The 21898-nt window shown below is 43.7% G+C and overlaps 1 protein-coding gene across 16 annotated transcripts in view; it reads left to right on the top strand.

Annotated features, from left to right (window-relative positions):
• Positions 1 to 21898, top strand: part of LOC134213360 (sodium- and chloride-dependent GABA transporter ine) — a 112838-nt gene that overhangs the window by 42579 nt on the left and 48361 nt on the right. For 14 of the 16 annotated variants that reach the window (XM_062692354.1, XM_062692356.1, XM_062692364.1 and 11 more), the window contains 2 exons: positions 3127 to 3804; positions 3882 to 4107. In XM_062692354.1, the coding sequence (XP_062548338.1) occupies positions 3282 to 3804; positions 3882 to 4107 (749 nt within the window). In that variant the 5' untranslated portion in view covers positions 3127 to 3281. Of the gene's footprint in view, positions 1 to 3126; positions 3809 to 3881; positions 4108 to 21898 lie in introns of those variants that run through there. The other 2 variants (XM_062692368.1, XM_062692367.1) reach the window with 2 other exon arrangements.

Here is a 21898-nt window from a genome sequence, read left to right on the forward strand (position 1 = left end):
TGACAGATACGTGTTTCGACCTTAACAGTAAGGCCGTTTTCAGTGTCTCGTACTTGACTCGACTTTTATTATTGTCTATTGATTGCGTACATAATTCACCCATATGAATGAAAGCGAAAATTAGCAAAGCTGTGGAATGAACTTTTGGAATTGACTATTTTCACTGATATTCCTGATCTCCCGGAGGACGGTTTTGTGCACATTCAGACGTCCTAGAAAATTCCGACTAGGGGAGACTGGGTTGACTTGAACCCTTTTTCTGATTTCCTATGTATCACAACCAAAAATAAATAAATACACATAAAACATTATTTTTAACCAACCACTGCCGAACAAATTACGTCAAATTTGGGCCTCTCAACCGAATGATGGCTGTTAACAATCAACACTGCGAAACTATTGACTTAATAATGTCTCGTCTGCATAACATTAGACAATATTTTCAAAGAACAAACATTACAAAATCAGCAATATAAATTCAAAATCAAAATTATACATCACTTTACTAAAAAAAACTATTATTTAATCTATAGCATTACAAAAACAAACATGTATATGTATATGTACTAGTCTACGTTGGTTGACGAAATAAAATAAATAAACGAATGGGGGATCAAGTGTCCCCATATTGAGGCAATAACTTCAAATCCAAATATCCTAAAATTTTGATGAAATGTTGACATTTTCATCAGTACAGATCATTAAGAATATTTATGGCTTTGTGCTGTGAAAAAACGAAAGCATTTTGTCATTGATATGAAAAGTTCTTCAAATTTTGCGTGGCCAATAAAAAAATCTATGGGGAAGTCAAAATACACAAACCGGCCGGCAGAATGAATAAGGTTTGTCAATCCAGAAAACAACTCACCACATAAACGTCATTTGCTTATAGAGAATCTATACTTAAAAATACGCTAGAACAAAACTACTTTAGTTCTCGATAAAACAGGGGGTGATCAAGTCTCCCCGGGGATCAAGTCTCCCCATCTTCCCCTATTGATTGCACAATCACTTCTCCGCTATGGATGTTTTCGAAATAAAATGTGGAGCTGTGGGATAAACTTCTGGAATTCATAATTTTAGCGGATGTCCCAAATTTCCCGGAGAACCGGAGCCGTTTACAATGTTAATGTTAATGTCTAAAAAATCGAATGTGATTAACTTTTGGTAGGTCACAAAGGACTTTCACTATTTACTCCACATATAATTCACCGTTACTACGTGAATGCTAACAAAAATTTTAGGATTAACCTACCTATTTTACGGATGTTTCGGGTTTCTTGAGGACCGTATTGTGCTCATTTCGGGCCATAGTAGACTTTCACTATCGATTGCATAATCCATTCGATGATTATCCGCGACGTTAGGCATAAGAACGTTAGGCATAACGATTTGCCCGTATGGATGGTTACGAATAAAATAGCAATGCTTTGGAATGATTTTGTGGTATCGGCCCCTTTCGGGAGCATTTGCGGGTCACAGAAGACTTGCACAATTGATTGCAGTGGAAATTTGGTTATGAACGAATTGCGAAGCTCTGAGATGTATTTTTGAAATTGGCCACTTTTACGTATGGTCCGGATCTTTCGGATGGCCGTTTCGGGAGCTTGTTGGATCACTGAAGACTTTCACTACTGATTGCATCCATTATTCGGATTAACTTTTAGAATTGGCCATTTTACGGATGTTCCGGATCTTCCGGAGGACCGTTTCTGGGACATTTTGGGGTCCCCGAAGACTTTAACTGTTTGTTGCACCCACAATTTGCCAGAATGAATGGTTGTCAAAAAATCGCGAAGCTCTGGGATGAACTTTTGGAATTGACCATTTTACGGATGTTCTGGATCTTCTGGAGAACCATTTCTGAGGCATTTGGAGGTCACAGAAGACATTTACTATTGATTGCACCCACAATTTGCCAGAATGAATGGTTACGAAAAAATCGCGGAGCTCTGGGATTAACTTTTAGAATTGGCCGCTTTTACGGATGTTCCGGATCTTCCGGAGGGAACATTTGGGGTCACAGAAGACTTTATTTTTTGATTGCACCCTCAATTTGCCAAAAGGAATGGTTTTAAAAAGATCGCGATGCTGTTCCGGATCCGGATGGATGTTCCGGATCTTCCGGATGACCGTTTCTAAGCCATTTATAGGTCACAGAAGGCTTTCCGATGAACGCTCGAGAGATAAATTTGCCCAGAAATGGCATATACAATATAGCAAATACAGTTGGGATCATCAGAGCACATATTTGCAAGCAATTTTATGTTTCACAACACGAAACTCGAAAATTTGGTGCCAAATTGAGAAGCTCAAACAGTACCTCTTTAGCACAGGTTCCTCGGGGATTAGAGTGGTCAATTTGGATGAATCACCCGGGCTTGTTGTTGAATCACGTGGGCTTGTTGTTGAAACCAACAGCTTTCGTTTGGTGCCTAAAGATCGAAAATCGGTTGAAATTTGAGTTTTTTGTGATCGAGATGAAATCTTGGGTCCAAATGGACCCCAATGCACAATGTGTAACTTTTTTCGAATGCATTAGGAAGGTTAAATTGCCTAAAAATTCAGTTAAACGCAGCCGCAGCATCACGGAGAGGTTCAGGCGTTGTCGCATGATTCGTTCCGGAGCATAGACATTCAATCTAATAATAAGTTCCGGAGAGTAAATTTAACTTTCACGAGTATGGCCGAAGGGGGCCTTCCTATAGCCGTGCAGTAAGATGCGCTCATCTTAGGAGAGGTCTGAAAGTGATTGATGGTATTGTGTCACTGCTTCTGCCTCATGAGCAGGAGATCAAGAGTTCGCATTCCATAGATCGCATCACTTACCAAAATGAATCCAGATAATATATCCCTTCATACTAATATACTAATATCCTATCCTGAGACGATTGTAGGGATGCAGAGATATATTCGGTATCTAGTAACTACGAGAATTAAACTAAAACCCAAGCTTCATGCAATTTCGCAAGTTCAAGGTAAAATGTGATCGATAAAATGTGAATCCCCAGAAGAGCTTTTTGTCCTTTCTAATGTGATTTTTTCAATATATTTTATCATACACAAGAAAGGCATCATCACTGCTAGGTAGATTAATCTGGGTTTTTTATTCTATATTCATTCCAGATGATCAAACAAGATTTGTGCCGGTAACGAATAACCTCCCAAATAATGGCTAGTCTCCATCAGTCGGACACCTGAAGGCATCTGACGATTGTTCCGAAATTCTGTGATAAATATTTCAATATTGGACGAAATCGAGCACATCAGCAAGATCAACGATGGACAACCAACAGGACCAGCAGAATCAGATGGAAACGCACTCGCTCAATCCGGTACCGAACCGGCGAGCGATAAACGATCTGCACTTCAATGCAATCAACACCAGCTACAACAAATTGAATAATGCCAGAACTAAACTGAACAACAACAGCCAGAACAAATTGAACAATAACAATGTAGTGGTACAAAACGATGACGCAAAAGTGTTACTTCTGCCATCAAATCATCGTAAATTCATCATCGTTCCATCACAGCCGGGAAGTGCCATCGATAGTAGTGCAGGAACTTCCTCGCCATCTCCGCAACCCCCACCAGCCTCAACGTGGCAACCAACCGGTAGCAGTAACATTAATAATAATAATAACCATTCTAATAGCAGCAGCCATAATAATCCGCATGTAGCTAAGTTCGAGATCGGGGAGAGTTCCTCAAGTGGGCCTAGCTCAACGCTCAATCCAACCTTCCCCATGGGGCCCAGTTCTAAGCCAAAGCAATTCCACAGTTTGAGATCGGTACGTTCTGGTAGGTAAATATTGGAAGACGATTTTATCTCTGTCCCCACCGAACAGAATGACATCATGAAAATTATTCACCTCTAGCAACGGACCGGGCGGGAATCGCCGATGCCCATCTCAATCCGACCATCATTCGAACCGGTTCGTACATCTTCAGTGAAGCTGGCGGAACCCCTCGACTGTTCTCCGACGCAACATCGATCCGGTCGCTGGCTTCGATCGGCGTGGGGTCCACCGACGGCCGACGGATGGTGATTCGTCGAGTGCCCAATTCGCCCACCGAGCTACTAACCATCATCAATCCGCCAACGTAAGTGCGAACATATTTTTATCTTACATACATTACTGACAAGTAGGGGTACTTTAAATCTTGATTAGATCGATGATAATTCTCCAAGTATATGCTGTTGGTATATCATGATGTGACAAAACGATATATTCAACTTTATAACTATGTGATGTTTACTCGTCACTCAAGTGGTCCTCGTGTCAGTGGAATTATCGAAAAATGTAGCGACGATTAACGCCGGCACGCAATCACTTTGCCTGCTTGCAACCAAGATCTAATTTAATGGTTGGTTTTATTGCCTATCATTCGTGGAATCTTAAGCATTATCAGATTAGGGAATTAAATGATACATGCTCGCAGCTGGGAATGAACTAATAAATTAAATTTATTACTTAATTCGAATAATATGTTTAATTGTTTATGGCAACAAGCGTTGCGCAGCGGAATACCTGTAAATGAAAAGGATACATACTGAGTAAATCTAACTAGAACCAGCATTGCTCTTTTTCAATTTATATTAAATGTGAAACAGTGCATAAGCCCAGGAGATTTCTGAATAATTAACGTATAGAATTCAATAAGAAAATCTAACATACATGTGTTTGGTAACTGGTAAAGAATATCAGCTGACACCTACTCTAAATTTCAATCAAATCAGAGGAATGATACTTTGCATATTTGTATAGGCACCCTGACAAAGCTCGAACAACAAAAGAGCAGCTCTTCATTGGAGCAAATAAGCAAACTGTTTATGATTACGACCCACTTTTTTGAATTATACTATCAACCAAATCGAGCACCGACTCACCCTGACCATGGACCACAAATTTATCAAAGCCCACTCTGGCCAGCGAAATTACCCTTCTGAAAAGAAACACTCGTCACTGCGTTCAGATGATATTTGTTCATTCCCATTATGGGGGAAGGTGGAGTGATTATAGTTAGAAAATAAAAACGAATTCTACTCGTTTTTCATTTATGTATCTCATAATCAAAATTAATTTTCGGATTCCCTAATTTTCTTTTGTACGACATACATAGTTTTACCCCATCATCCCCCATATACAAAATCCCACTTGTAGTTTTGGATCATCGTGAAATACCGGCTAAGCTAGTGCGTTGCGGATTTCAGTACTTAGCATTCAAATGCGATGCCGGTTGTCTACGGCTTCGCTCTCAATTGAGGAAATTGTCATCAGGCGGACTGTCTGCCTGTCTGTGGCTGCCTGACTGAATGCCCAAGTGACGAACGTCCGCAAAGTGGTACAAGGTGTAGGTACTTTATGATTATGGAATTATTATCATCCATTCGAAAGCGAGTGTGTAGTGCACAAAACCTTACCGCGCGCTATCAAATTGTGCATTTTTCACTAGAAACCGTACACAATTGCATTTGCGCTGCATGCAAATGCTCAATTTCAACTTTCAATGCAAATTATTATCGCTACCCGTTACATAAGGTAAACGAATATCTGAGTGACACTGCAGGGCAAAATGGGCCTTTTGCACGAACATGTTTAATCGCATTGTTGGATTTGCCTGCTAAGCAGCTCAATGCTCCTAATGAGGAAGCACCCTACCCAAAGGTATGCCGCGAAGCGAAATACGCGATCGCTGTCACTATGTCCGGCTTAATTAAAATTGACATCTCTTCACACATTTAGATATAAAATGTAAAACAGATAGTTTGTATTGGGACTGGGCAAAGAGCACACTGTCAGCGAATAAGGTTATGCTAACTGAGATCATGACAATTGAGTCAGGCAGTCATATTTCAGAGAGATAGTAGATGTTATGTATTATCTATAGTGTGGTGATAGGCAATTAGCAGGGGCAGATTAAGAATGGTGGGGGCGAGGTGATGGAGCTAGCTCGGAAAGGGCTTGATGAAAGAGCCTATTTGTGTTTAATGTATTTACTGCGCACAAATCGAAATAAAAAAAATCATGCAAATGCTGCGGTGTGGATGGCACAAGACTCTCACTCAGCAAGCACAACTGTCCTGAATTGATATGAAATTCGTGTTAATATGAGACAGTTTTGCTTGTGGCGGCAGTAAAATACACAGTACAGTTGTTTGCTAACTATTCTGGTTTGATCATAGAAATTTGGAACAAGGGTTTCCTTGGGAAGATCATTGTATTTTTCTGGCGAAGTTTAAAATATTTTCTTGTTAATGTCTTAAAAATATTCCGAAAAAATCCAGGACAAAATTATAAAACGAACGCTTTAAAAAAAACTATGCCGCCACCGACCAAAATCATGACAAATGCCACCGCTGATGATTTTCGGAGCGGCGCACACCTCAATCTGAGGCTAGTCAATTTGGCTGCAGCCAGAGGAACGGTTATCTGTAGCATCTATTTTGCACGAATATTCTTCGAAAGCATACCTGGAGACACCAAATAACGATATTTGCTCTCAAATCGATCATATTCTAGTTCTCAGATGTCATAGATGTGAGGACCTTCCGAGACCCAAATATCGACTCTGAACACTGTCTGGTGGTATGTAAGATTTGCGCACCATGCGGCAGAACATACAGTGATTGTAGGCATAGGCGTAACTAGAGTTCCGGTCTAGGGGGCCATGGCCCCAGCTGCGATTTAGTCAATTTTGTAATTTTCATATTTATTGTACTAATTGTAGATAACTGCGCTACACGACTGAGGATTCTTAATCGCGATGTCCTTCAATCTTGTCTGGTTTGGGCGTATTTCATTGTATTTTCATGAATTATGCACAAGGTTTTCTAAATCAGCTTTGCTGTTTTTGAATCTCTTTGTTTACGTTTATTTGCTATGCAGAAAGCTTCAAAAACGTTTAAATAAAGAGGCCGTACTTTCTTCCCAATTTCATGATAATTGTAAGATATTTCGAGGACCGTGCACTAATGAGTTTAAAAGTCCAAGAAAATATCACTTAAAAAGGTAGATATGAAAATTATTTGTTGATATTGTGAGGTCCATTAAAAAATAAATGCAATCTAAATCATTGTGAAAATTTAATCATCCTGATATTTTCATACTAAAGAATTGCGGCTCCGCAAAGCATCACACATGACTGAGCCTATCAAATAAAAAAAGAACTAGTTTCTAAAAGCCTAAAAAATAGGGTAATACACTACTTGAGCCTATGGACCCGGTTCCCGGCTCACTACACAGAAAACTAATGATTTTTACTGTTTGGAAGCCGTAGGTTTATGATTGATATTTTTTAAAAAGTCGCCCATTTATTTTTCACAATATTCAATATCTTTCAATCACTTGTTTTACTCCTAATTGATCCAATTGTAGAAAATAAAAATGTAGATTTCAAAATCTCGCTCTCCGATGCCACACCACTGAGCCGGAGTGATTCTATCTACTTTTACAAAACGGTATCATCAAATAAACACCTACCTGAAAATCGTCCTAGTGCTCGTTACAATCATTGCTTCAAGCTTTTAATCACCACACCATAATGCTTAACACACGCACTTAAATCTAATCACTAGAACGTATCACTAGAACTTATTTAAACATAATTGGAATACATTTAAAAATGTATTCTCAAAACGAACAAAAAATCACCTCGGCCCAAAAACTTCTAGCCGCACCGTGCTGCCAAAAGGCCAGGAGAATGAAAATGATCCTCCATCGTTAATAGGAAAACTGTCTAATACGTTGACGCTTTTTTTTTTCAATTTCGTTTATTTGGTAGGCTCAGGCGTGTATAACACTTTGCGGAGCCATGGTTCTTTGGGATATGTACAATCAATATCATTTTTTTATGAAGTTAATAAGAGAAGGGAAGAAGCCAACGTACTCGTGGTGACTCGAGGTTAGGTTTACAATGTTCAGGGATGGAAGGGGATTAGGATTCGGAAATCAGGGAATCATCATAATCAAAGAATGTCAGCTGCTCATCCGGTTATTTGGTGTCAGTTACGATGTGGTGTGTCGTCGTGCTCGAAGAATGGTTCGACTGGGAGCATCTTCCGGATGGCCAGAGCTACGGAGCTCTACGGAACAGACAGGCAGAGACTTAAAAAAAACTTTAAAGAAAGAAAAAAAAACAAAGTATTAGATTTTGATGTCAGAAGAACAAAGAAAACCATAAATGGCCTGCATATAGACTACATCACGATCTCCCAAAACACCTCGAACTTTCCTGAGGGGTTGTTTACCTCGGGCCACAAGGGTATCCAATAGGCGCTCTCTGGAGGCGTCGTTTTCCGAGCAGAACCAAACTACGTGATCGATGTCATCATAATCGGCTCCGCACCTACATAAGTTGCTATCGACAAGGTTTATTCTGTACAGATGTGCGTTTAGTGAATAGTGATTGGACATAAGTCTCGACATCGTGCGAATGAAGCCTCGACTTAAGTCCGCACCTCTGAACCACGCTCCCGCAGAAACTTTAGGAACTATAGAAAATAGCCACCGTCCAAGTTCGTTGTGTGTCCAATTCCTTTGCCAACTCTGAAGAGTACTCTGACGGACTAATGGGAAAAACTCGTTGTTCGAGAGTTGTCTATTATAAACCTCACCTTCCTGTGCGCCCACCTTTGCTAGCGAGTCCGCCTTCTCATTGCCGTAGATTGCGCAGTGAGATGGGACCCAAACAAAGGTAATCTTGAATGTATCTGCTCTCTTATGTTTGTAAGAAAGTAAGATGCGTGCTTAACAGGTTTCATCGACCGGAGTGCCTCGATAGAACTAAGACTATCCGAGAAGATGAAATAATGGTCTACGGGCTGATTGGAAATTATCCCCAAAGCGAAGTTAATTGCTGCCAGCTCAGCAACATAAACCGAACACGGTTCCTGAAGTTTTCGGAAGGTGGTTGAAGTCACATTGAAAACACCGAAGCCAGTGGATCCGTTAATGCGAGAACCATCAGTGAAGTATCTGTTGTTGCAATTGACATGTTCATATTTTTCGGAAAAAGAGAGGAATGGATATTTTTCGAAGATGATCTGGTATTCCTTGAATGGCATGTTTCATGGATAGATCGTATTCAATGGAGGAACTGTCGTTGGTGAAGTGAACTCGAGATGGATTATAACACGGAAGACAAAGATCTGTTGATATGTAGTTGAGATAAACTCTAAGGAATCTTGAACGGCAAGTCAGTTCAAGCATTTTTCGAAGTTATCTAGGACAAGTGTGTTACTTGTTCCACATTTGATGAGTATTCTTAGTGAGAGCTCCCAGTAACGGTGCTTTAAAGGAGTGACTCCAGCAAGCACCTCCAGGCTCATGTTATGCGTTGAATGCATGCAGCCAAGGGCAATACGCAAACAACGATACTGAACACGTTCCAATTTGATCAGGTGGCAATCAGCTGCTGAGAGGAAGCAGAAAGAGCCATACTCTAAAACAGAGAGAATAGTCGTTCTATAGAGTTTGATGAGGTCTTCCGGGTGAGCACCCCACCATGTTCCGGAGATAGAACGTAGAAAATTGATCCTTTTCCGGCATTTTCTATCAAATACTCAAAATGGAGTTTCCAGGTACATTTGGAATCAAACACGACCCCAAGGTATTTAGAAGATAAGGATTGGTTAATGTCATCATTCAACAGCTTTAGTTTCAGTTGAGCAGGGTACCGCTTCCTAGTAAACACAACCAACTGAGTTTTGCGGTGAAAACTCGATCCCTAAATGTCTGGCCCAAACAGTCAGATTATCTAGGGTACTTTGCAATGGTCCTTGCAAGACATCTGCGGACCTCAGAGACCACGGCATCATCTGCAAGTTGTCTCAGCGTGCATTGTTCTTCCAAACAATTGTCAATATCTTTAACATAGAAATTATAAAGCAAGGGACTTAAACATGAATCTTGGGGGTGGCCCATGTAACTAGTTCTGGAAGTTGTCAGAGTGCCGAGTGTGAAGTTCATTTGTTTTTCTGACAACAAATTGTACAAGAAATTATTCAAAATAACGGGTAATCCATTACTGTGCAGATTGTCTGACAGTACTTCTATGGAAACTGAATCAAAAGCGCCCTTAATATCCAAGAATACTGAAGCCAATTGCTCCTTGTGCGCAAAGGCCAGCTGAATATCTGAAGAGAGCAACGCTAGACAATCGTTTGTTCCTTTCCCTTTTCTAAATCCAAACTGAGTATTTGAAAGCAATGCATTTTGTTCGACCCAATGGTCGACTCTTGAAAGGATCATAGCATGGCAATCGGTCGGTATGAATTGTGATTAGACGCTGGTTTCCCAGGCTTTTGAATAGCTATTACTTTAACCTGTCGCCATTCAGGTGGCACAATGTTGTACTCCATGAAACAGTTGTACAGGTCAAGTAATCGTCTTTTTGCGATATCTGGGAGGTTTTTCAGAAGATTGAATTTGATGTTATCGCATCCCGGAGCAGAGTTATTCGATGAAAGAAGAGACATAGAAAGTTCCAGCATTGAGAATGGTCCACCTAAAGAACCGGGATCAGTTACTGATTCTCGAAATAGCGGTTCTGCTGGTACGGAATCTGGGCAGACCTTTTTGCGAAGTTGAATATCCATCGATTGGAGTATTCTTCACTCTCATTGGTGGAAATGCGGTTACGCATGTTGCGAGCCGTTTTCAAAGTGTTGTCATTGAGGTTTCTCGTGATAGTCCCTCAACAAAACGTCGCCAGTAGCTACGTTTTTTGCCTTGAGAAGATTTTTGAGTTTTCTTTCGAGCCTCAAATACTCTTCAAAAGCTCGGACCTTCCGTGTTTACGGAAGGCCTTGAAGGCATCAGATTTCTCAGAATACAACTTAGTACATTCATCATCCCATCCAGGAGTGGCTGGTCTTCTGGTGACAGATGCACTTGGAACAGGTCGTTTCTGAGCTTCTAGTGCGCTTTTTGAATCAACTCAATAAGGAATCGATATTCATCCAAAGGTGGAAGAGTATCAGTTGAGTCCATACCAAATTTTACCGCCGATGCAAATTTTTGCCAGTCAATGTTCTTCGTGAGATCGAAAGGAACATTAACTGGCTCAGATTGTTGATAGCCACTCTTAATTGTGGTGACTATCGGCATATGGTCACTACCATGGGGATCTTGAATTACCTTCCACGTGCAATCTAATGATAGTGAATTTGAACATAAAGACAGATCAATACGGCTTTGTTGACCATTTGGTCCTATTCGAGTTACTTCACCAGTGTTCAAAATATTCAAATTGAAATCGTCACACAAATCATAGAAAATAGGCGCTCTATAATCGTCATACGTTTCGCCCCATCCAATACCATGTGCGTTCATATCACCCAATATCAATACTGGAGATGATAGGAGGGAGACTGCGCTCCAAAAATGTCGACGATTAATAGAGGCATTTGGAGGAATATACACTGAAGCTATGCAAAGATCTTTATTCTTCACATTTACTTGGCATGCGACGATTTCTAAGCCGGGAACAGTCGGAATGGGAATTCTGTAGAAGGAGTAGCATTTTTTGATCCCCAAAAGAACGCCACCATAGTGATCATCCCGATCTTGGCGAATAATGTTAAAATCGTGGAAGTTGATTTCATCTTGAAACTATATTTGACCCCGGGAGTCCTGCTACGTCCCAGAAGGGGACGTGCCTAAGCCCCAAGCTGCTGGTCTAGAGCCAACGGCAGCTTCCGGGGTGGGCACACAAGACCTCTTTTCTCCCGGGTCCCAGGGCGTTGCTTAGAAGGGAGAGTTTTCGGTGGGGTGGTCCTAAATAAAAAAATATTGCGTTACCTTTTAGGTTGTTTATTCGCGGGCTACGGGCGGTGGTAATGTGCAGCGGTCAGTCCAGGGGTCGGTGACAGGGCGACTCCGCGGACCGGTAGATTTGGTGGCGTCTGAATGGCGGCTTGACGACGGCCGGATGGTGTCTTCAACTGACCGTGGCACGCCAGAACGGATTTCACGACGGCTGAACGGCGGCCAATTTGTGGCCGATCGAGGTATAATGACGGCGTGAAGTAGCGTAGGCGGGCAGGAGGGAGCTTGGTAGCCGTTGAATGGCGGCACGTTAACGGTTGGCTAGTGGCTTGTCGGAGAACGGCGATGGCTTGCGGTTGGCAGCTTCGTAGTCGCGGAATCGGGGCTCGATGACGGCCGGATGGTGTCTTCACCTGACACGGATAACTGAGAAGGCCGTAGCGCAAATCGGCAGTGGCGGGTCAGAACGGGTTTGACGACGGCTGAACGGCGGCCAATTGATGGCCGAACGAAGGGTAGTGATGGCGTGAAGTAACGTGGGCGGACAGGAGTGAGCTTGCGAGCCGCTGGATGGCGGCACGTTGACGGTTGGTTGGTGGCTGGCCGAAGAACCACGATGGTTTGCAGGAATTTACTTTGCTGCGGCAGAATGGCGGCTCGATGACCGATTCGGATAACGGCGATAGCTGGCAAAAACAGTTGCGACAGCGTAATGGCGAACTGCCGACCGGCGCCGATGACGAGGAAACCGATCGAAAAATCGTCTACAATCACGGTGGTTGCTTGTGTTGTGGCGTAACTACCTTTCCCGATGAACCGCTGCTTTTTGCACCCGGAGCAAAGTCTCCGAAAATAGTTTTTGGGGTTTTCCGCGTGGATTTCCAGAATCCAATTATCTTTATCAAAAAGACGTCCGTACTCTCGACACTGCTCACGAACACTCTGCTTCACATTTGTCTACCTCCCACCAGTCCAACTACTAGCTGTAGGAGCAACCCATTCTCCACCCGGTTCTCACTCTCGCTACATCCGCCCACCTTGCTACCACGGTTCCACTTTGTATCCAGTGTTTGGTAACCCACGTCGCCGCAGCCAAGCGAACGATTTTTAAATTGATCGTTAATAGCTAATATAATAATTTTTTCCCTACGACCCCACAAAACTTGTCAAACAGTTACCGTTCGGTAACATCCCCCTCTGGTCAGGGTAGCAAAAAAAAGATAAAGGTAACATTTTTTTTGGTTCAATGTAAACTAAAATTAATATCAATTCAAAAACAAAAACTGAGTAACAAGAAAAGAGCTCTGAACACGGAAACATAACATTTAAACTGTACATGCCATAACAATGGGAAACACGTCACAATATCTTGTCTTCTATTGAACTTACATCGCGAATGTCAAGGGACTATACTATCAAAACCTTCGATTAGCGACTTGATGATCGTACTAACAACACGCTTGTGACTTTTAGGCAGGCGTCGAATACCTAGAGGACTAAACCTTCCAATCCACATGATCACCATTTTTCGAACATTTAGTTATCGTTAATTAACAAAACTCGCGTCCGACTGTCACGCGGGACAGCAGTTACTCGCTCGAAAGAACAAATGTGACTGTAGAATACATAAATTCAAAATCAAAATAAGGGATTATTGTCTAGCCACCACTTATACCACGGCCTGAGTACTAGGACCTCTACAGGTTTAATTACTCATACTGGTAAGGGCAAGTATATAGGGTCAATGACACTTATGATAATGTGTCGTTTGTAATACATAACTACATTCAAGACGAGAACGAAGTAGTACGAACGTATAACAGTTATCGATTTACCCAGACAATCCTCGTCTGAACTGATCAGTTTTGACCAATTCAAACCTCAGTAACAAATTGGTTTTCGCTCCACATAGGAGAGAGTTTTCGCGCGCGAATAATTCCTATTCCGAGGACGTCTCCTCGAATTACCGGAGTGACTCTTAGTGATGTTAAAACCTACAGAACATCCACCTAGTACCGAAACATCATCGTGACACGCTCCGCGGAAAGCGTTTATCAGAGACACAGAGGTGTGGACTCTAGGGTAGGATTTTCTATCAATGAATAAGAAGGAACATGAGTTAATTAGTTTTCCAATACTCAGCTTTCGTCTCAAATTGCTTGTTGGGGACTGGGAACCCTATTCTCGGTTCCTCAGTCTAATGGGAACAATAACACTTGTGCTATTGTCCAGTTTTCAAAAGACTCGCCGGCCACACACCGATGTTATGACCGGTGCTATCTACTAGCTCATAGGATGATGACCCATGTCTGGCTATCACCTTACATGGCACGTATTGCGCACCGAGCTTGGCGTTATAAAATTCGTTTGCGTTCGACAACTTTGTATTCTTTTATATACATTGTCTCCTATGGCGAAGGGTTTAGCCGGTCTACGCACTCGTAGATTATATGTTCGAGCACATGTGTTATGTGCTTGTTGCAGGTGCTTGTGCACCAGGGCGTACAGCACGGGATTTTGCTCCCTCACCCTTGCTGCCCTATCTTGCAGCGACGATTCCTCTTCACTTTCGAAGCGCGAATGATCCGTACCCTTTAGGATGGCTTCCTCCCCCCTCGCCACCCGGAACGGCGTGTAGCCGGTAGATGAATGGATAGTAGAAATTATTACTATCTCGATCTCGGAAAGGCGTGAATCCCACGTCCTTTGGTTGTCTCTAGCATATGAGCGTATTGCCGTGTTTATTACACGATTTACGCGCTCCACGGGGTTCGCTTGTGAATGGTATCGCGAAGATAACCACTGCTGAACCTCAAATCTATTCATAAGATCGCGGAACTCCCGTGATGTGAACGTGGTGGCATTGTCAGTGAGAACGATGGCTGGTACCGAATTGCGGTAGAACCATTGATCCACCAATACCGAACAAAGGGTCTTAGAGGAGATCTTTGGGAACGCGTGAATTTGAACCCATTTGCTAAACAAGTCCATCATCACAAGGATGTATTGTTTACCACTTGTTGAGCGGGGCAGGGGACCTATGTAGTCCAGGGCTATTATTTGCCAAGTACGATAGGCATCCCGCATATCTCCCATTACAGGACTAGTTGAGATATTCGGAGGTTTAATTAGTTTGCATTCGGTGCATTTCCGCACGTATTCCCGGACATCTCGGAACATGTTTGGCCAGACAAACTTCTGACGGATAGTTTTGTCGACCCCAATATGTAATAATCCGTCATGGTTACTTGTAATGATGGATTTACGTAATTCTGGACTAAGAACGACTTTCCAGTCGAACCTATGGTCGTCCAAATCGTCATTAAATACGTATTTGAGTAATTGGTCGTTTTCTAGTCGAAAATCGGGGTACTCATCTGGCGACTTACTAACCTGCTCTTTGAGAGTGTTATACCAGTCGTTTACCGATTTTTTCGATATGGCCATCACACTCCTCGACAGGGCGTCTGGGACAACATTGTCCTTCCCTCGACGGTGTATGATGGTCATGTCATACATTTGGAGAGCCAGGCTCCATCTACTGAGCCTCGACGATGTTCTCCACTTTGAACGCTTAATAAACGTCAAAGCAGACGAATCTGTGACGAGAATAAAGTGGCTCCCCTCCAGGTAGCCTCTAAAGTGCTCTATCGACAGGAGAGCAGCCAGCCCTTCCTTCTCTGTGGCATGATAGGAGCGTTCGGGTGTAGTGAGCTTTTTAGAGTAATACTCCAGACTCCACCACTCTCTCTTGGCCATTCACCTTTTGAGTGAGGACACCGGCAATTGCGTAGTCACTTGCACCGGTGTGCACGATAAACACGTGACCGAAATCAGGACTTGTTAAAATTGGAGCCGTTATCAATTTTCCTTTATCTCCTGGAACGCTTCCTCGGCTTCTGAAGTCCATTTCAGGGTTTTTGACTTCGTTTTCAGAAGTTCCGAAAGGGCCGCAGTAGTCCGGCTATAATCGGCGATGAATCGCCGATAATAATGGACATCCCTAAAACCGACGGAGTTTAGTGATGGTAGTTGGTCGTTCATACTCGACTATTGGCCTAATTTTCTCTGGATTAACCCGTAATCCTTGAGAAGACAGGATGTAGCCGAGGAACGGAATTTCTTCCAGGCAGAAGTGAGACTTCTCAAGTTTTATCGATAGGTTGGCGTCTCGTAAACGTCGCGCCACCTCTTCGAGCAGCCGTACGTGTTCTTCAAACGTCTCTGTCACTATGACAATGTCATCTAGGTAGACAAAGACGTAAGGTTCCAGTACACCCTGGCCTAACACTCGATTCATCAACCTGGCCAGTGTTGCTGGACTGTTAACTAAACCGAATGGTAGGCGAGTGTACTGGAACATCCCCTTCCCTTGCACACTGAACGAACAGTACTTGCGCGACTTCTTGGCTGGCGGGATTTGCAAAAGGCCTCCGAGAGGTCAATCGTCGAGAGGTAACGCGCTCGGGGTAGCCGGCTAAGTATTCGTCCAGGGTGCTTGAGGGGATAAGCATCACGTGCGGTCCGCTCGTTCAGTTCACGAGCGTCCAGGCACAAACGGATCGCCCCGATTGTTTGCGGACGGAAACAATATTAAGTGACCAATCCGAATTCGATTTTCTTCAATGATCCCTCGGTCCAAAAATCTGTCCAGTTCCGCGAATAGTCCCTCTTGGATTTTCGGCGCAATTGGGTATGGGTACAAACGCACGGGCATGGAGTTCTTGAACTCCTCGCTGAGTGTGATCATTTGCTCACACATTTGAGTTGTGTCCAACTTTTTGTCGGTCGCAACTTTGAAAAGTTTTTTTGTTTGCTCTAACCGATTCTGTTGATCGGCAGTAAGTGACACCTTTGTCGCTTCTGGATTCGAAATAGAATCCGACCCAGCAGCAGTGATGGAAGCAATCGCGGGGTAGATTCCGAATACTCGCCAGAAATCCATGCCACAGATACATTCCTTGGTCAATTCTGGAGCTACGAATGTTGAAATCACCCTGGTTTTCCCCATAAATGTGTACGGAACGAGGACTTCGCCGGACACTACCAATCGTGATCCATCGGCTGTGTGTAACTCGACTGGATTAGTTGGTTCTCTAATCTTTATCCGGCGGAATTTTTCAAGTAGGGTTCGGTTGATAAATGTCAAGTTGCTTCCACAGTCTAATAGAGCTGTGACTTCAACATCAAATATTATGATTTTTACATGCGGACGATCGTCTAGAAAATTATGCAGTGTAATTTTGTTAATTTGGGGTGAAGTGATTTCCTCCTCTGGCTCCTCCGTACTTGTGTTGTAAAAACAATCAAGTTCGGATAACCAGTTGAGGAATTCCTCACCAATCTGCGATTGCGGAAGTTCCAGCGGCTTTAGGACTTCCGCAACTGGTTTTTTAGATAGTACGGACTAACGTACGGACAGTTTTTTCTAGACCCACTTGAAAACACAACCATCGCAGAAAACTCTGCAAGGAATTGGGCTGTCCGATAAGTCATGTTCATCTCCGCAGTTAAAGAATTCTCCCTCCTCCGGAGGAGAGTAGTTTGCAATCATCTTCAAAAGTGCACTGGGTCGACTAGGACCAGGAAATGACTCCTTTGTTGGTCCAGGCGAATTCATTTCCTTTCCTGGATTTTCGAACCTATCTGTGGCTTAGTTTTGAAAGATGACCCTTTCGCACTGTCGGCCTCGGATTTGGAGTTTCTCGAGAATTGGCTCGACTTGTTACTCGACTCTGACGGTTTAGTTCGAGAAAAGAATGTTTTCGAGCCCGTAGTTCCATTAGAGCTCGTGTATATTGCGCACGTCTCTCGTTTAGATGTACCGAATACCTTAGAAAACGCAGAGAAATCCGTAGCGTCCAACTCCTTGCCTATGCTCATAAGGTCCTTCAGTGTTCCCACGTTTCTCCCAATGAGAGCTTTTCGGCAATCATATCGCATATTAGTTTTGAGGACTTCGACCTTCTCTCTTTCTGACATAGCCTGGTTCATGGCTTGGAACAGTTTTTCAACCTGCAAATAATATTGTTGGAAAGACTCCCCCTTTTGTTGTCGAGTCTGATAAATTTTTGTGCGAAGCACGGAGTCTAGATCTGGGTGACGAAATTCATTTTTCAGTTCGATCACCAAGTGTTCCCAACTAAAAAGTGAATTACGGATTCGGCATGCGGTGTACCAGCTTAAAGCTGCACCATCGAACAAATGAATTGCCGAATCAAACAAGTCCTCCGCTGAGGCATGTTCGGATATGGCCAATTGGTGAACGTGTGAAAGGAAATCATTCAACCCTAGGCCGTGATCGTTTCCAGTGTACTTATTTATTTTCCACTGAGAAACGGGAGTTACTTTTCGCGATGGTACTACCGGATAGGGTCGTCGATTGACTTCACAAAACGGAGCAGCAGGGATCGGAGCGGGTTTACTCGGAATATTTTCCCCTACCGTGGATGTAAAAGACAAGTCATCCAGTCTTCGCTGAAAGGAACAGTTCAATGGTTCTGCACCTACTAGTGTAGATTCAGGAAATGCTAAGCTCTGTTTTAGTGGTGCATTTCGCCCAGAGGTTACTCTAGTACCACTTTCAAAGTCCGCCCAATTCACTCGAGGAGCGGCAGAGGTTGCCTCTGGCGCTTCCTGATACTCCAGAAATGGGTTAGTGCTGTTAAGCTTCGGAATTTGTGGGGGTGGTGGAGGTTTTTGCATTTCCTCCTTAAGCCCACTTATTTGAGACGAAAGGGCTTTCATTAAACTCCCAATATCCGTCATCGCCTGATTAAATTGTTCCAATGTTACATACCAAGCTTCCTTTGGAATCGCTCCCGACAACCTCTGTGATCTAGGAGCCGGTGTGGGTGGCGGCGCCACCAATGGCTTCATCTAACAGTCCGATATCACTGTCTGTCTCCTCGTCGGATGGTGCAAAAAACACAGACCAGAAATGTTCAAAAAATAGGTCCAACAAAATGCGAAATGCTTCGCCGGCTTTTAGTTTTAAATCACTAATTACATGGTTTTTCACCACCGTCAGGCGATGGCCTAAATGCACCAACCTAGCTCTGAATAAGTTCTTTCCGTTTTATGCTTCTGTTCGATTTCTCTGAATAGGTAAATACACGCTTCCAGGTCCATTTCAGGATCCTGGTCATAGTGAATAATAAACTCATGACCTGCCTGTTCATCTTTTAGAATTTGTTTAAGTCTTCGTCTACGTTTACACCGTGATTCATCATCACCGATGACGACGTTGCGGAGGAGTTCGTAATCGAGTTCGCCGGGAGACAGATGGTCTACCCGCATTTCGTGGTAGAGAACGTTAAAGTCCGGACCGGACACGGACACGCGCGGTGGCATGCAGACTATCGAAAGGGATGTGTGGTATGGAAGGTAACAATTCTATTTTTTTTTTCCCAACAAAACTCGACTTCAAACTACTCAAAACACAAGTGTGTTAGAAAAATGGTTTAATCAAGTTTAACTAGTGAAAGTGACTAAATTGTGACTATTCGCGTTGTTTTCGCTAAAGATCAGACTCGCTTTCGTGCCACACCAAAGTGCATTGAGAAATCATACTATATGTTTCCGTTCCCAGAGTGACCAGAGTGGATTTTAAGGAAATACTATTTCGTGAAAACTCCCCCAACGCTTGTGAGAAAAAATATCCTGGAATATTTTTCCTCCTAGGAACCTAGATTGGTTTATTTTTCAGTTGGGCGCCAGTGAACTGTATTTGACCCCAGGATTCCTGCTACGTCCCAGAAGAGGACGTGCCTGCTTGTCTTTAGCCAACGGCAGCTTCCGGGGTGGGCACGCAAGGCCTCTTTACTCCCGGGTTCCAGGGCGTTGCTTAGGGAGAGTTTTCGGTGGGGTGGTCCTAAATAAAAAAAATATTGCGTTACCTTTTAGGTTGTTTATTCGCGGGCTACGGGCGGTGGTAATGTGCAGCGGTCAATCCAGGGGTCGGTGACAGGGCGACTCCGCGGACCGGTAGATTTGGTGGCGTCTGAATGGCGGCTTGACGACGGCCGGATGGTGTCTTCAACTGACCGTGGCACGCCAGAACGGATTTCACGACGGCTGAACGGCGGCCAATTTGTGGCCGATCGAGGTATAATGACGGCGTGAAGTAGCGTAAACGGGCAGGAGGGAGCTTGGTAGCCGTTGAATGGCGGCACGTTAACGGTTGGCTAGTGGCTTGTCGGAGAACGGCGATGGCTTGCGGTTGGCAGCTTCGTAGTCGCGGAATCGGGGCTCGATGACGGCCGGATGGTGTCTTCACCTGACACGGATAACTGAGAAGGCCGTAGCGCAAATCGGCAGTGGCGGGTCAGAACGGGTTTGACGACGGCTGAACGGCGGCCAATTGATGGCCGAACGAAGGGTAGTGATGGCGTGAAGTAACGTGGGCGGACAGGAGTGAGCTTGCGAGCCGCTGGATGGCGGCACGTTGACGGTTGGTTGGTGGCTGGCCGAAGAACCACGATGGTTTGCAGGAATTTACTTTGCTGCGGCAGAATGGCGGCTCGATGACCGATTCGGATAACGGCGATAGCTGGCAAAAACTTTTGCGACAGCGGAATGGCGAACTGCCGAGCGGCGCCGATGACGAGGAAACCGATCGAAAAATTGTCTACAATCGCGGTGGTTGCTTGGGTTGTGGCGTAACTACCTTTCCCGATGAACCGCTGCTTTTTGCACCCGGAGCAAAGTCTCCGAAAATAGTTTTTGGGGTTTTCCGCGTGGATTTCCAGAATCCAATTATCTTTATCAAAAAGACGTCCGTACTCTCGACACTGCTCACGAACACTCTGCTTCACATTTGTCTACCTCCCACCAGTCCAACTACTAGCTGTAGGAGCAACCCATTCTCCACCCGGTTCTCACTCTCGCTACATCCGCCCACCCTGCTACCACGGTTCCACTTTGTATCCAGTGTTTGGTAACCCACGTCGCCGCAGCCAAGCGAACGATTTTTAAATTGATCGTTAATAGCTAATATAATAATTTGTTCCCTACGACCCCACAAAACTTGTCAAACAGTTACCGTTCGGTAACAATCTTCAGAAGAAAGCCATGTTTCACAGAGTGCAAATATATCGCAATCGGAATTGCGAATCAAAAACTTGAACACGTCTAATTTATTTTTAAGACTATGACAGTTCCACTGCAGCACAGTGATTGTATCTTGTGTAATAGCCGTATTATCCATCGAAAGATACAATTCCTGCAAGAAGGGCCATGAAACAGTCAATTGCTTCAGATAACCTTCCACTGTTGGTATAAAGAGGTCAATGATTGGCCTCAATGAAATCGGAATATTGAATAAATTCAAAAACGGTCCACAAGGTCCTTAAAGGAGATCAACCCTCGCTTGGACGGAATTCTTTTTCTAGAAGTGCGAGTAACATTCTTTTTCGTTGATAGTCCTAATCGGATGTTTCTTTGAAACATCGGTTTTTAACAATGGCAGGAATGTCTTGCTGCAAGATGGATCCAAAGGAGCAGTGAAGACAGGTTGCTTCAGGATTTTAAATAATCCCCATTGCCTTCAAATTTGGGCAAGCTTTTATGGATGACTTTTGATTTCTTACGGCGCGATCCAGGGAAGACGGTTGCTTCCTCTTTTCGGGCACGTGTACCTCCGTAGAATCATCCATATCAGCTGCGTCAGAGTCCAATTCGTCAATGCATATGGAATCATAATAATCACTTACTTGAACGGTAGCTGAAATAGCAGCCTTTGCAGTGGTATCGGCGGATGTGTCTTGCGCTTTAACCATTTCCGCATAAGTCTGCTTGGAGCGCTGTACCAACGAGCGCTTCACTTTTTGGGTGCGCTTTCTGTACACCGGGCAATCTTGCAAACCATGGGCTGGAGCCATACCACAATAAGCACATTTTGTGGCTTGTTGCTGACAGGACTCCTCCCGATGACTTTCGAAGCATTTAGCACAACGTGGTTTGTTGTCACAAAACTCGGCAGTGTGACCAAGTTGTTTACAATTGGTACAATTAAATACCCTTGGCACAAAAAGACGCACCGGAAACAATATATTTTCTATATCGACATATTTTGGGAGCATCGAACCGGCGAATGTCACCCGAAGAGAGCCTGACTTAGAATA

Source organism: Armigeres subalbatus, chromosome 2 (genome assembly GCF_024139115.2).
Source record: "Armigeres subalbatus isolate Guangzhou_Male chromosome 2, GZ_Asu_2, whole genome shotgun sequence".
Lineage (NCBI taxonomy): Eukaryota > Metazoa > Arthropoda > Insecta > Diptera > Culicidae > Armigeres > Armigeres subalbatus.